The 16,027-nt window shown below is 42.8% G+C and overlaps 3 protein-coding genes and 1 pseudogene across 3 annotated transcripts; 2 read left to right on the forward strand and 2 right to left on the reverse strand.

Annotated features, from left to right (window-relative positions):
- Positions 1-2,909: 2,909 nt before the first annotated feature.
- On the forward strand, positions 2,910-3,596 carry LOC112404169 (histone H4). Its single transcript, XM_024752020.1, has one exon. It carries the CDS (start codon positions 2,934-2,936, stop codon positions 3,243-3,245), a length of 312 nt encoding a protein of 103 aa, XP_024607788.1. The 5' UTR covers positions 2,910-2,933; the 3' UTR covers positions 3,246-3,596.
- A 4,814-nt stretch (positions 3,597-8,410) lies between these two features.
- LOC112404106 (histone H4) lies at positions 8,411-8,820 on the reverse strand. The gene has a single exon (XM_024751931.1). The coding sequence runs from the start codon at positions 8,785-8,787 to the stop codon at positions 8,476-8,478; it is 312 nt and encodes a 103-aa protein (XP_024607699.1). The 5' UTR covers positions 8,788-8,820; the 3' UTR covers positions 8,411-8,475.
- Positions 8,821-9,105: 285 nt separating this feature from the next.
- LOC112404097 (histone H1.3) lies at positions 9,106-14,256 on the forward strand. The gene is made up of 2 exons (XM_024751918.1): positions 9,106-9,189; positions 13,321-14,256. Exon 2 carries the CDS (start codon positions 13,500-13,502, stop codon positions 14,163-14,165), a length of 666 nt encoding a protein of 221 aa, XP_024607686.1. The 5' UTR covers positions 9,106-9,189; positions 13,321-13,499; the 3' UTR covers positions 14,166-14,256.
- A 149-nt stretch (positions 14,257-14,405) lies between these two features.
- On the reverse strand, positions 14,406-16,016 carry LOC112404100 (histone H2A type 1-like; annotated as a pseudogene).
- Between the last annotated feature and the right edge of the window lie 11 nt (positions 16,017-16,027).

The raw sequence follows: 16,027 nt of genomic DNA on the forward strand, positions 1-16,027 counted from the left end.
GAACATATTCAAGGACCCAGGCTGAGTACTACTGGAGAGCAGCTTGGTGTTAACTTACTTGCTTCTGTGATGAGCAATACCTCCTCTGGTAAAGGTCGTCATACTTTCTGTACTGAAAATAGAGACCTGGTACCCAAAACATGGGTTGCATGGGATTTCCAGAGTTCAACTTCCAGCAGCACCACCGGCAGAGTGGGCAGCAGTGCTGTCAGTGGTACAGTTGGGCATAGCACTAGTGCACCAAATCTGGGGCCTGAACTAATAAGTATGTTCAGCACATCAGGAATTCATTGGTTGTTGCAGCACATAACTGAAAATTCAGATTGCAGAATGTGTCTGCACCCTGCATGAGAAACATAATATAGTCACTAAGGCAGAACTTAGGCTTTGCCATAATCACCTATTATTCATCCTCAAAGAACCAATGAGACAAGAGCTCCCAACTTTCCTCTAACAAATGCGGAATCCTAGGACAAACCCTAGAGCAATGCCAGGTTTGTGGATTCAGTCAGGTTTTACAGATGTTGGCAGTGGGAACGCCCAACCTTATTCCTGGGTTTACTCCCCGGTGGGGGGGATTAGGCAACACTGGAGGCTCTCCAGGAGCTAAGTGAATAGCTCTGCAGAAAAGTGAGAACACACGTCCCACGGCAGGAACCAAAGACGCTGGACACCAACAGTTTATTTAACAAACGTTGCAGACTGTTACTGGAGCAAATCCTCAGCTACAGAAACCAGAAGTCACCTTCAGAAACAGTGGGGATAGCTCAGTGCAATGTTTTTGAGCCTTGAAGCAAAACTGCAAGTGTTAATGGCAATGCAATGTGATTTCTATGTGACTATTGAAAGGCTTATTAGGCTCCCAGTCATCATCGCAGAACTTCAGCCATTTTAAAAAATGTAATTTTCAGGTGGAACGCAGGAAATACAAAAAGCAAACCAAAACTGGGGGTGGGGGACAGCTGGGGAGAAACAACAAAAATCCTCTGCATGAAAGTCCATAACAGCTTTATTTATAAATTAGAAACAACTTAATATCTTTCAACTGGTGAATGGTTAAATAAATTCTCATACACAATGCAATGCAATCCTACTCAGGAGTAAAAAGGGAGGCCGTTGATACATGCGACTACCTGGATGGGTAACGCGTAGTGAAAAAAGCCAGTCTCAAAATGTTGCATCTTGTATTATTCCATGTATATAACATTCTCAAAATGGCAATCCTAGAGGTGGATAACAGATTAGTGATCGCCCCAGGACAGGGGAGAAGTGAGTGGATGTGAATACAAAAGTGTTACATTAAAGAGTTCGTTGGTGATGATGGAACAGTTTTGTGTCAGCGTTGAGATGGTAGTGACACATAAAATTGCACAGGGCTACACACACACACACACACACACACACACACACACACACACACAAATGGGTGCATGGAAAAATTGGTGAGAGCTGAGTAAGGCCTGTAGGCTAGTTAAAAGTACTTTGCCAATGTCAATTACCTGGCTTTGATATTATAAGATAATAAGATTTCACCGTTAGGGGAAACTGGGTTCAAGGAACTCTAGGTACTATTGGAGCAACTTTTGTGAATTTAGTTATTTCAAAATAACAATGTAAAAAAAGCTGTGATCTTTCTTTAGCAGTTGCTACTGTGTATTGCTTTGGCTCCCAAGGCTTGTTTAACAAATTAATGTTCTTTTTTTGGTGTGTTTTGGTTTGTTTTTGCATAAATAGCAGTGTTTTCCTTTCTTCTGGCTGTTCTAGTGATGACGTGTCCATTGAACAGCAGTTTGGTTCGTTTATGTTGGTGTGTGATTTTTTAGCTATTGCTGCCACTACCTCAAAAGTAAATTGAGTTTTCAAATTTGATATTTGTAATCTCAAATTTACTGATGGGGTAATTGGTTGAGCTACTGCTCAGCTCTTAGGACAGTGTGCTTGGTATATCATAGTGTGAAGTAAAAATAATCTCTTATTTTGAACATTCTATTTATTCCAAGGACATCATTTAAATCATAGTGCTCGACAATTTTTTTTTTAATAATATAATAATCTAGGAAAGATCACATTTTTACTTCTGGCACTTGCATAAAATCTCTTTGCCTAACATTGGCGTTTATGATAGCTTTGCATGAATTCCATGCACCAACCACAGTAAAGGACAATCACCCCTCCACCCTCTGTCCTCTATATAAGAACAGGGTATTATTAGCCCCTGACAATTTACATTCTTTTCCTCTGCAATCCTTCATTGTTCAAATTTATATGCTTAATCTGTATAAATGAAAGCACACTGTACAAACTGGTGTTATATTAGAAATGTTTTGAAATCTTTCCATGTGCCTTAGGCCTGTCTGTATTATAAATACTTTGTTTTTAAGAACAAAGTCCAGGGCGATAGAAATTTATTGTTCACGAACTAGATGCTATTTTGTTTACAATAACTCCATTATCAGTAGTATTGATCCTATTTTATGGATAAGGCCACTGAGTCTCAGATAGATTAATAAACATGCCCAATAATAGTTTGAGAGCAGCTTGCTTATGGATTCCAAACCCAAAGCCTGGCGTGGTTGCTTGTCAATGTATTTGTAAATTACTTTGTTTTGGGAATTTGGGCTTAAAGGCCAGTGGCAAAGATCCAAGAATATATGGAATGGATAAATCTTTAAACACATACAAACATACTTAAACGAGGCAATTCCCTTTGTGTATACGTTTGATGCTTCTGTTTAAAGATTCTTATTTTCTGAATACCAGTAAAACGCCCTAGCCCTTGTTCATTTCAGGTCTTAGAAGCAAGGGGCGGGGACTCAGTACGGTTTCCCGCCTTTCTGGTCTTACAGTTTTCACAAAGGTCCGCACAATCGCTACATAAGGGGCTGAAGGTTGTTAGCGTTAGACTCAGTCGCCGTGCTTAGTTATTCTCTGATATGTCTGGACGAGGCAAGGGCGGGAAAGGCCTGGGAAAAGGGGGCGCTAAGCGTCACCGCAAGGTTCTGCGTGATAACATCCAGGGCATCACCAAGCCCGCCATTCGTCGTCTGGCCCGGCGTGGCGGTGTGAAGCGCATTTCCGGCCTCATCTACGAGGAGACCCGCGGGGTGCTGAAGGTGTTCCTGGAAAACGTAATACGGGACGCTGTCACCTACACCGAGCACGCCAAGCGCAAGACTGTTACCGCCATGGACGTAGTCTATGCGCTCAAGCGCCAGGGACGCACTCTCTATGGCTTCGGCGGCTAAGATTGACCTTTGTAAGGTTTTTCTCTTTTCTATAGCAAAGGTAAAGGCCCTTTTCAGGGCCACCTACCTTTTCTATGAAAGAGCCCACACTTACCATTTCGTGGTCTATAGAGTAGTTTGGTACAGATGGGAGAAGTGAAGCACTAAAATGTTGATTAGACATAGTTTGGTCTTCAGTCCCTAAGGTGTTTTCACAATGCTGGAGGTGTTACTATCGCTGTTCCTGATGTATAAGATTAACTCGGGACCAACAGGTGGCTAGTGGCCAAATGTGGCCACGCAGCTGGTAAGTAAAGGGTCATGGGTTCTTTGAGTAGAAATAAATATTTGGGGTGTCCACAGACACTAGAGTACAGCTCTTACATGGCTTATATACTAAATTAAATTATGAAAATGTGACAAGACAAAGGAGTTTGGGCTAGAATAGTTAATGGTAGAAAAGGAACTAGGAAGATAAAGGCTAGTTTAACAATGCAGAGTTCTCTGTTTTAAGCTTCCTATCTGGTGATAATGCTATTTTCTTCCTGGTACAGGGAGGGAATCTTCCATATGGGAGTTTGATTTCCTGTTTTCAGAAGGAAAATAGGTCAGAGTGCTGTTTTGCACCTGCTGTTTTTCAAGTGCCTTTAGCTCAAAATAACTCAAGCCAAAGTGGCATATTTTAGGGTGGCATATTCTGCCACGCTTCACCTCCAAGCACACTACCAGGCAACTTTCCCAGAGGTCACAGAGCAGAAGGGGTCACAGACCAAATTAAAATGCTTAGAAATTTTAATCAATTTAAACCATGTTGCAAAAAGCATGGGGAAATAGATGTACAGCACAGCATACTTAGGATAAGACAAACAGGTGGAAGGTCCTCGCTAGATGAATCCTGTTATTTACACAATGTTCATATAATCTCCTTTGCTCTCTGCCACATCAGCCTTCCTTCCTGATGATGGGCCTCTGAGGACCAGAGTTAAGTTGAACAAGAGGACTGAGCAGGTGGAAGGCAGCTGGGCCAATCACACACAGTTGCTCTATTAAACAAATCTAGGGGTATATTTGCTTGGTCTATAGTTGCCACTCACCAATGGGTTTTATCTGCATCCTATGGGCAGAGGTCAAGTGGGTGGCTGACTTATCAAGTATGAGATGCCTCATAGATACTGAGAATTTTATATGCCTCATGAATGTGTGGTGCCTACTTGGTCCTTCAATCCCATCCTCTGTGTTCAGCACACGTTTATCTCTAGTCTCTGAGTCTAACGTATACTTAGATGTAACTTAACGTATACTCAGTCCTTCGCAGAACTGAGCACTCTTCAATAACATAGTGAATCCCCCTTACACCTGCCTCCTCTCCCCTCACTCTTCCCTGCTCTTTCCTCAGCCAAATATCTGCTACTCCTTCTGGGCCCAGCTGTCATATTGAAACGGAGCAGGACAGTATGGTCTATGCCCCCATGTTCTCAGCCTGACTTTTGTCTGTGTAAAGGCTTTAGCCAAAGAATAAGTTTAATCAGAGAAGTGAGAAAATACAGAAACAAAGGAAAACTGTCAAAGAAGACCAAATAATAATAGTTTAGTCCTTAAGCATAGTCAAGGACCTTTAGTTCCTCCTCAAGGGCTATAGTTAATGTTCTGAGCCACATCCTGTGAGCTGCCTTGTAGATACTGAAACCCCCGCCAGGTGGAAGAAGTTAACTACATGATGACCAGACTGCAGCCATGACATAAGCTGCCACAAATCCGAGAAATGGCCTCAAAGAAATGGGAACAAACCGACCCTGGAAGTAAAGACTAACTGTACTTAATGATCAAGATGATGCTGGTCAGACCACTGCATGACCAGTTTCAAGATGACTGTGAGAGCTGACTGTACTGTTTCTGCATGTAGCGCCCTCCCTCAGCCTGGAAAAGCTCTTGCCCACTGATTGTCAGCTGGGGGGAGTCAGCCTTTGGACAGGCGTTCGCCCTCCCCCTCCCCCCACCCCAGTTGCTGGCATCCAAAATAAAGCAAACTTTCCTTTCCACCAACCTTGCCTCTTTATTGGCTTCTGAGCAGCGAGCAGCCAGACCCCATTTCCGGTTACAATATGACCTTCTTCCTCATATCCTCATCGTTCCCTTGCCTGCAAAGGGCTCTAAGAATGAAATTTCTGACCATAAGTGTTCCTACTTGAATATAGTCTCTCTTTTATTATTTTTTCTAATTGTTTTTGTTTAACCTTCTGGTTCAACCAAGCTATAAATTACTGGAAGTTAGAACTAAGCTTTCTTCTTTCCTGGTGTCACTCATATATCAATGCATAGACTGAATATTCAAGGAGGATACACTAGCTTGGGGCAAAACACAATTACACCCTTATTGTGTAGCCTTTGCACCCAGCGTTGGCAGAGGCAATCTGCCACAGGCCCTGAGGGTGTGCCAAGAATGCCATTTATCAGAGCTGAGGAACCTTAAAGAATGGGATAGTGGCTGTCCCCAGACAAAGAGCGGATTTGCTTAGTACGCTCAGTTCAATCCCCCAAGCTGTACCCTGGCTGTGATGCAAACCCACTGTGTGTGCAGTATCCATCTGGGCCCCTCCAGGTCGCCCCTGTGGGACCTGATGGACAAGGGGATCCAATGCAAAGTTGCTGCTTGATGTGCTGTGCTGTAATAAAGCCTCTTGTCTCTGACCTAGGAGTGTTGTGTCTACTGCCAGCAGCCATGAAAGACTTACAGGTTATCTTATTATCTTGTAAGTAGGGTAAGATCCCAGACTCTTCACAAACTCTGACACAAAGTGAAGAAAAAGGAGAAGAAGGAGAAGGAGAAGGAGAAGGAGAGGAAGGGGAAGAGGAGGAAGGGGAAGGGGAGGAAGGGGAAGGGGAGGAAGGGGAAGGGGAAGGAGAAAGAAGGAGAAGGCAGCGAGGTGGAGAGGGAGAGGCGGGAGGAGGAGAAGGGGGCGGAGAGAGAGAGAGGGTATGAGTGCAGCATTTTATTCCAGGGAGCTCCTTAATAGCTGTCTGCCCCTCTTGGTGGCACTATCAGGCCTGGAATAAATGTTAGGCTTGTCCAGCCTCAGAATCTCTCTTTCTTTCTTTATCTCTCTCTCTCTCTCTCTCTCTCTCTCTCTCTCTCGCTCTCTCTCTCGCTCTCTCTCTCGCTCTTTTTTCCTACACGGCATGATGAAATTTGCAACTCACTCAGATTTCTGCAGTGGGAGGGAGTGATTGTAGATTGGGAATAATGCAGGCAGAGAGACCTGTCAGGCCACTATAGGGATTAGAAAGCTGTATAGGAGAAACAAAATTTTCCTCTACCCTTTTAGGGTCTCTAGCTGGGCTTGAGAATTAAGTTGACATAAGACAGTTTAACATGAGAAAAACACACAAATTTTATTTAATCTTTTTACATGTACATGGGAGTCTTCACAGGAAAATGAACACCCAAAAAGCAGTTAAGCCTAAGTGCTTATATACTAGGTTGAACAAAGAGTAGTAATTGTGAAATAGCAATTAAAATATATGGGGAGACTAAAGGAAGATAAGGATTATTTTAACAAGGTCTGTTTGTATCGATTCTCTCATCCTGGACTCCCCATTTCCGGTGATAAGAATGTTCATTTCCTCCTGGTATAGGGATGGCACCTTTCACATGGGATAATTATCTGCTTTCGGGAAGAAAAGGGGAGATCACAGCCCCATTCTTTCATTAGCTGTTTTTCAAGCGCCTTAGCTCAAAATAATCCTTATGCCAAAGTGGCATATCTTGGGGTGGCATATTCTGCTCCATTTCAGCTGATATTCAATTTTCGGGGTGCCAAGATGTCTCACCATTTATGGCACACTCTGGAAGAGACGGCTCAAGGAGGATCTATGAACTGATAATGGAGAACAAGAGTTTGTTAATTGAGTGGAACCACAGAACAGAGGAATAGGACCCAAAGAAGCAAACTGAGAAGGATCATGGAGAACAATAGGATCTGGGTTAGGAAGAAAGGTACCACAAAACACTGTGAGAAGATTGTGAAGGCAGGAGTAATAAACAGGGTCAGATGTGCATGGTTTTGGCCTTTCGAAGGTCACTGGTAACTATGCCAAGGATATATTTAGTGAGTGATTTGTGAAGAAGTCATATAATCATGAAAAGACATGAGGATAGTGACTCCAGATTACCCAAGGCTTGGAGATTTGATAAATGGAAAGGATCTAGTAATTGACAGAGGTATGGATTAAATTGAGAGAGACACTGAAACATATTTATATGTAGATGGGAAAGAGCCAGTAGAAAGAGGAATAAAACTTTAAGCTGGGATATCACTATGATTAGATCAGAAGGACCAACTAATCTACTGTGCAAGTAAGTTATTGATAGTGGAAGTGGGCTCCATTAATAACTATCTTAACAGGGACAGAATGAAACTGTCCCTGGGTGTGTGTTCACCCACACACCAGGGTGTGTTTTCACTGACACAAACACAAAGCTTCTGGGAGTGAAAGATTTAGAACACAGGTGGCAGGATGAGCATGAGAGGGCCTGAAGAGCACCTCTTCCGCCTGGTGGGAAAATGGAGAGGTAAGGATGCAGTCAGAGGTGGGATGGCCATAAGGTCACATTGTCAACGTTTTGGAAACAAAGCATTAAGAGTGATGACCTCTTAGTCATGTTAAGAGTTCCAACGCGTCCTCAGGAGTACACTAGATAAGACAAAATTTTACAATGTCTCTTCCACCCGATTTGAGTTCACTACCTATGGCTCCATCTATCCAGAGCTATCTGCGACGTTTTCTGTGGGAAGAAGGCTGCTTAAAGGCCCCAGGTACCCTCTTCAGGACACTAGGTGCTGGGTCACTGGGACATTCTAGACAAGTTAATTTTAATGTTTTGGGGGGGTAAAATGAACTCAAACATGTTGAAATTCGAAAACTGATGCCACGTCAAATGCAATTCACTTCTGTTGAGTAAAAACTCCAGCAGTTCCACCGCACGATTTTGTTTTTGGCATGTCTGAGCCGCCATCTTGAGATGATATCTAACTCGGAAAAAAGACCAAAAAAACGCGACAGCCGGCGTCTACAAAGAGAAAGCGACTGCCTTAATTAAAATCGGTACCCAGTATTAATATAAAACATTAAATATTACCTTTGTTTCTCCTTTGTGCTAGTTAGCAGCCCTTCATGTGACCAAGTGGGTGGCCCTGAGAAGGGCCTTTTGTGAGTAAACTAAGAGCTTCACAGCCAAAGACCGCAATGAAACTTAGCCGCCGAAGCCGTAGAGAGTGCGTCCCTGGCGTTTGAGCGCGTAAACCACGTCCATGGCGGTGACAGTCTTGCGCTTGGCGTGCTCGGTATAGGTGACAGCGTCGCGGATTACATTCTCCAAGAACACCTTCAGCACCCCACGGGTCTCCTCATAGATAAGACCAGAAATACGCTTCACACCACCACGCCGGGCGAGACGGCGTATAGCAGGCTTGGTGATGCCCTGGATGTTGTCACGGAGAACTTTACGATGACGCTTGGCGCCCCCCTTTCCCAGACCCTTTCCACCCTTGCCTCGACCAGACATGGCTAACAGCGACTCCTAACCTCTTACCAGCGCTTAACAGCGGGCTGCAGCCTCTTATATATCAGTTTTACGGACCTATTAGGAAACTGAAACGGCGGGGGCGGGAACGAGACCTCTGCCCCCGCCTCTTCCCTTCCTCACTGGCCGTCTGCTATTGCCTAGCAGGGAAGGGGGCGGGGAAATGCGACTCAGTATCTGTTTCCTGTTTCCTGGTTGGGGTCCAGAGTCGCTGGTTTTGTGGACTCTAGTCGTGTGCCTGTGGGTTTTCTCGATTAATATTGTACAAGTCTCCTCACCACTTTTATTATTTAGCAAAAGGAGGCAGTACCGCCACATTTGTCTGCAAAAGGGAGAGAAAGCAGAATAAAATTAATTTGAAAACATGAAGATACTTTAAAAAATGTAAGTATTCTTAAAAACTCTAGTAATGCTTATTAAGTTTGGCTGATCCTGAACATTTCCGTTTGGCGAAGCGTTTACATAACCATCGTTTTTCAGCATTCCTGGTAAAGAGGGATGTCTAGTAAGGGGAACCAACATTAATTGAATTTCCGCTCTTTTCTCCCCAATTTATAAAGCACTATTTACATTGTGAGGATGAAGAATCCCAGGATTGAAGACCTAATCCTGTTCTAATAAATGGTATTGTTGGGGGTAGAACTGAGGCCTTCTGATTCTGTGGTCTTATGTCCTTGCCACCTACCACCGAGCTATGTCATTAAAGCATTGAAGATACATCAGGATGAATAAGTTTGCAAATTAACAGAATTTAAAAAAAATAACAAAAGAGTGAAATACTGTCCAAGTAAAAAGGGTAACTGAAGTTCTACACACAGATAAGTATTGGTTAATAGACAAATGCCAACATTACTCACAGTCCACAAATTCACATTGAGTGCCTTCTATGTAACTAGAGGTGATTTAAAAAAAAAAAAAAAGCCTTCTCTGCTGGTGCTTACCATATAAGCGGTCAGAGGATTATTAACTTCCTTGAGTCACAGACTTTTTGAGATTTAGTTCAGGTGCAGTTACCTGTGGATTTAGACATTGTGATCTCCCCTGCTCTCCTTTTTGAGGAAGTCACTGAACAAGAATCATTGATTCATTGCATTCACTCATTCAACAACTTAGGGTCTACTATACGCCAAGAGTGGTGTACAAATACCAGGTTTACAAAGACAATCACACATTCTTTTAAAGAACTCAAACTCTAGCTGAAGAAAGAGAAAAGTAAACTCGGGGTGAGGGGCCATGTAATCAGCCCGCCATCCTAGATTCATCCTGGTAGTGATGGGTGGAGCAGTCATATCCCAGCAACATTAGCATCACCTGGGAGCTTGTTAGACATACAGAATTTCAGGACCAGCCCCAAATCTACTGAACTAATACGACATTTTTAAGATCCTCAAGTGAGTGGTTTGCTCATTCAAGTTTGAGAATTGTTTGAGAGCTGTGCTTTCCTGTATTTGTATTAGCCACTAGCCACGTATGCCCATTTAAATTAAAATTAAATAAAATTAAAAATTAATTTCTTCAGTCACTCTACCTTTAAGTAAGTGCTCAATAACCACAAGCAAGTGTAGTTGTTGTCTGTTCTATAGTGCAGATACGGAACATTTCCATCATTGCAATAGGTTGCATTGGGCTGTATTGTGATAGAGAACTTCTTCTGGAGAACTTCTAGCCCAGACTGGGAAAGAGAGTGTGGTAGGTACCTGAGAATGAGGCTTGCTGCAGGAAATGAGGATTGGAGTATCTTTGAGGTATAATAGAAATTAGTCACCTTCTGCGTGTACCAGATATTACAGATACACAGAGGGACATGTAAAAATGAAAGTGGAAGTTTGAGAGTAGTAGTGTCCTTTTTAGGAAATAAAATGAATAATATTGATATATAGTTGTGCTTGAAGGGGAGTTTCAAGTGGTAGAGTGTCCTCAGGTGAGACCATCTGATAGGAAATTAAAATAGATGTGATTTCTCATTACCCTTCTGAACACATTACATTGTAAAACAATGCTCTATTTGCTCTATATCCCTTATTTTTAATTTGGCCTTTTTGATATTTAGTCAACATAGTCACTCTTCTCCTTAAATGTTTGAAATTTACTGAATTTTGGAACACTTAAGTACAGCCCCTGTGGATTGCCCTGGTGAGCCCTACCTATCTCTTTCACAGTCATTTACTATGGTGAGTGGGGGCTTGACACCAAAATTGAGAGAACATGAAGTTGTGAGACATCCATCACTTGTTTAACTTTAGTTTTTCTTATTTATTTTTTACATCTATAAGGTAAAAATAGTTCAAGTCTTAGTCTAGCAGAAAGTCAATGGTTTTAGAATATATACAGATTTAGGATTCAAAAGTAATACAGACAACTTTTTTGGGGGCTACCAAGTAATAGGTGAAACTTTTCAACTTTATAGTCCCATGGGGTGATCCAGCTTTCAAGAACCTTGTCCATGCTACAGTTAGAGCATAAATACCTGGATCTCAAGAGATAACAGTACCTACACACAGTACAGCTCCATCCTCCTATACACATCTAGGGCAGAACTTTTCAGGTGAAATCAAGTCTCAATTATTGCCCTCCAGGAATGGCAGAGATTACCTATAAACAATTAAGCAGATGACCCTGAGCCCCAGTGTCTTCTCACTTATTTGGAACCTAAATAGCCATGGGAACCGGTAACAGTTGCACAAGAAAGAAATGGTGGCATCTGCTGTAGAAAGAACTTTTCACCTATCTTAAATTGAGTACATACAACTTAGGGAACAATTCCAACAAGTATTCAACAACTGATTTCATGACTACAATGATCATCAAAATAGTAAAGGTTTAAAAATCTGAATTTTAATTTTATCTTTAGGTCTAGATAGTATTAGGCTCTGGGCTGAAAAGGAAAAGGGCGTTATATAATATTTGTTACTATTGCTATTGACAGTGATGATACTGAGGATGACAAGTAGCCCCATCCTCCAGACAAATGTAAAATGCCTTCCCTGGGAAAATTGGAATGTTCTAGATCCAATCCTATAAGCTTCCCTCTTTACACACTGTATTTGTAATTGGTATATAACATGGTCTCAAGTCCCAGAGACTTAGTTACAGACAGTGCCAGCCAATAATGACTATTTAAAAGCAAGCCAAGTCATTTTTATGGAATTAGTTCAGTGCAAAGAGATGACATCTTTTAAGTTGATTATCCTGTCTTGGAGTTATATGAAAAAAATTCTCAAGTCACTATTGAATGTAGGCCAGAATAAATAGATTTTAGGAAGTAGGGGTATTTATTTAAAAAAAAACACAACACCAAAATACTTTTCTTGTTTATTTATTTTGACAAACATGAGGTTTAATTTCAGTATCTGATTATTTGGTGGATATTAATTTTGTGCTTAATTATCCAATATTTATCGAATTCCATTAGCTCTCTGTGTTACAAAGAGATGGAGTAGTAAATCAGTCATGTTTGCTATGAAATATTTATTCAACTCCTTAGTGGACACATTCAGCCAATTAATTTAGGTCATGATAGCCCAGTTCATATTTTGTTAGTAAAAATCCCAGGGAAACTTATGAAGATTCAGTAAGTGAGTTTAATGAGAATTTTTTTTTTACTTTCTAGTCCTCTGTGTCCCTATTTGCAATGTTGAAAAAAGATAAATCAATTTTGTATTTTAAGTATCATTTTGAAATATAGGAAATATGTACATAATTCTGTGCTAAATAATGGAGGAAGAAAATCTTATGGACGGAATATCATTAGGCAATATACAATTTTAACCCACTTGATCTTACGGAGTTCTTGAGCTCAGAGCTGGTAAAATGATGTAGAACTGCCAATCTGTTGCTTCATGATTCACTTTTCTTCTTTGTAGATGGTGTGATTGATCTCTAATGCCCATTCTAGGTCAGAAAAATCTATTATACTAATTTTTAGAGCAGGTTGGTGACTCTATTTGGAGCTGTTTATCTAGAAAATAAATGGAGCAGCCTCACACCCCATCCTTCCAAAAATGTTTAAATCACCGAAACACTGGGAGCAAACCCAGTTTACACACTGGTCACTCAAATACTTTTTTAAAAAATCTATCCTTTTAAAAATACTTATCCATCTTGTACGTAGAATTTTCTACCCCAGTGCCAATTCCCAGTGCTTAGAGCAAACAAGTTGCAGGAGAGCTGTGCTATTGCTCCCGCGAAAAAACCGATTTTCCTTGTATATTTGAGTAAAAATGAGGTTATTTATATAAGGTTGAAAAGAAAACAATGTGTATGACAATGCCCTGGAAGAAAGATTTGCAAAGGAAGCAGAGAGAACTAGTAATTTTAAGGAAAATCTGAAAGTTGTCTCAATTTGACCGAAGTTTCCAAGAGAGTTGGGGGAATCAGGAAAGTTTCAGGGGGCCGGCTTTGAAACTAGGTATAGCAAATAAGGCAGGAACGAAGCCTGAAGAGTCTCGGATCAGTTTCCCCCAAATCCCTAATTATTTCGTGCCCAGACTTCTTATATTTTTCTTCTTTTTTAAGGGGCAAAAAACACAGCCATTCGGCAGAGCCGAGGAGCCCTTCGTAGCAGCGCGGCGCACGGAAAAGGCAACCAATCATCACGCAGCTACTCTCTATATAAACCCCCAGCCGGAGGTTCCCGGGACACGCCGTTCTGACAGTTTAAGCTTACTTTTTGTCTTAACTGGCTAAACAGAAAAATGTCGGAGACTGCTCCAGTTGTCCCTGCTGTTCCCGCACCTACAGAGAAAACACCTGTTAAGAAGAAGACGAAGAAAACCGGCGCAGCTGCTGGAAAACGCAAGGCGTCCGGGCCCCCGGTGTCCGAGCTCATCACCAAGGCTGTCGCCGCCTCCAAGGAGCGCAGCGGCGTGTCCTTGGCCGCGCTGAAGAAAGCGCTGGCGGTCGCTGGTTATGACGTGGAGAAGAACAACAGCCGCATCAAGCTGGGTCTTAAGAACTTGGTGAGCAAGGGCACCCTGGTGCAGACCAAGGGCACTGGCGCCTCAGGTTCCTTCAAGTTCAACAAAAAGGCGGCCACCGGGGAAACCAAGCCCAAGGCTAAGAAGGCAGGCGCGGCCAAGCCCAAGAAGGCTGCTGGGGCAGCTAAGAAGCCCAAGAAAGCCACGGGCGCGGCCACCCCCAAGAAGGCCGCTAAGAAGACCCCTAAGAAAGCCAAGAAACCGGGGGTGGCTGCTGGGGCCAAGAAAGTGGCCAAGAGCCCGAAAAAGGCTAAGGCAGCCAAGCCGAAGAAGGCGGCTAAGAGTCCGGCCAAGGCCAAAGCCCCCAAAGCCAAGGCAGCCAAGCCTAAAGCTACCAAGCCCAAGGCTACAAAGGCTAAGAAGGCGGTCTCCAAGAAGAAGTAAATCGGTAGCGGGACGTCCTACTTTGAAAATCTCAAAGGCTCTTTTCAGAGCCACCCACCAATTTCAGAGAAAAGAGCTTAGCCGGATATGTTTCCGTAGGTAACCAACAAGCCTTGTAATAAGGTAAAATTCCTTTTTAAACTTAAGCAATTTTTTTAAACTTGCCGCCCTAACGTGATTGGCTATGCGTCAGGGTGCGCGCGCACCGCCACGTTCAGAGCTCTCCGAATGTTGTGATCACAGTCCTCTAATGATAGTGGCTCTCAAAAGAGCCTTTGCGGCAGATTCACTTGCCCTTGGCCTTGTGGTGGCTCTCGGTTTTCTTGGGCGGCAGCACGGTCTGGATGTTGGCAGGACGCCGCCCTGAGCGATGGTGACTTTGCCCAGCAGCTTGTTGAGCTCCTCGTCGTTGCGGATAGTCAGCTGCAGGTGGCGCGGGATGATACGCGTCTTGTCGCGGGCCGCGTTGCCCGCCAGCTCCAGGATCTCGGCCGTCAGGTGCTCCAGCACCGCCGTCAGGTACACCGGCGCGCCGGCCCCGACCCGCTCGGCATAGTTACCCTTGCGAAGCAGGCCGTGGACTCGGCCCACGGGGAACTGGAGCCCGCCCCGCGAGGAGCGGGTCTTGGCCTTTGCTCGCGCTTTGCCGCCCTCTTTTCCTCGTCCAGACATGTTAGGAAAGAAATAGTGCAGCTTAAGGAAGGGGTTATTATAGTCTCTGGATGTTTATAAAATTTCCATTCCCGTTGGTTTGCAGAGGCTATTGAGAGAGTTAACCAATCAGAACGCACTTCTGGAGTTACTTGCATGGGCTCCAGGAGAAAATACTGCACCACTTAGATGCTGAGATATTAAGACTTGTATTGATACATACTTGGAAGCAGTTGAAAAGCTTGGGTTTTTCCGCTTGATGAATGTAGTCCTATTTGTGCTATTGTTATTCTGCCTAAATCTGCATAATTGTTGCTACCACCCTGACACCAAGGGATAGAAAAAAGTAAGCTACCCCTGGCGGTTTATAATTTACCCTTTTCTTTGCCAGATTTTTTCCCCCTCAGATGTTGACAAGCCCCAGGGAGTTGGGTTGGTGGTCTAATATCTTTTGGTGAATAGGCAACAAACAGGGAGGCAGAAACAAGTAAAAACCGTTGATAAAGGGAACGAGGTTGCTTAGAGAGCACCTTGAGCTGGAGTAACCAGGGCAAAATAAATGGCTCTAGGAAGATGGGTTGACCTGATATTACATCATTTCCCCTTCATCCCTGTTTTTGTTGTTGTTATTTTCTGAGGAAGGCCACTCGATTTTATTGGCAAATCTTGACCAAAATCTGAGTTCTGCAGACCATTAGGGGGTTGTAAACATGGATGGGGAAAAATTACATCTTTATTTTACCAAACTCTAAATGCAGCTAAGCATTTCCTTCAAGTGTATCTGTAGGCAGCTTATCACAATGGATTTTGCAGTGCCTCTGACTTTTTCAACAGTGGCCATCACAGATGTTTTTGGATCACTTTGAAGATATTGCAGATATCTTGAAATAAAATTTACATCATTCTGATTCCTTGAAACTGACATTTGTTATTCCACCTGTTGTTCCTTGTTATTTGATGTGACTAATGAAACACATTTTACGTAAAAGAAATACATTCTGACAGCTGTATTTTAATGTGGCTAATTTTCTTATCCTGTATGCTTTAAGTATTTTAAAACATTGTATTGAGAAGATATTTGTTTACAGGTTTCTCCAGACTATCCATAAAGTCCACTATACAAAACAAGTCATGAGTCCCTGAGCAGCTCTTCAGTGGCAAACACCTCATGGTTGAAAGACTTCATCTTATTTCTTTGTTTACAACCTTCC

This window comes from Neophocaena asiaeorientalis, unplaced genomic scaffold (assembly GCF_003031525.2).
Source record: "Neophocaena asiaeorientalis asiaeorientalis breed wild unplaced genomic scaffold, Neophocaena_asiaeorientalis_V1.1 scaffold165, whole genome shotgun sequence".
Classification (NCBI taxonomy): Eukaryota; Metazoa; Chordata; class Mammalia; order Artiodactyla; family Phocoenidae; genus Neophocaena; species Neophocaena asiaeorientalis.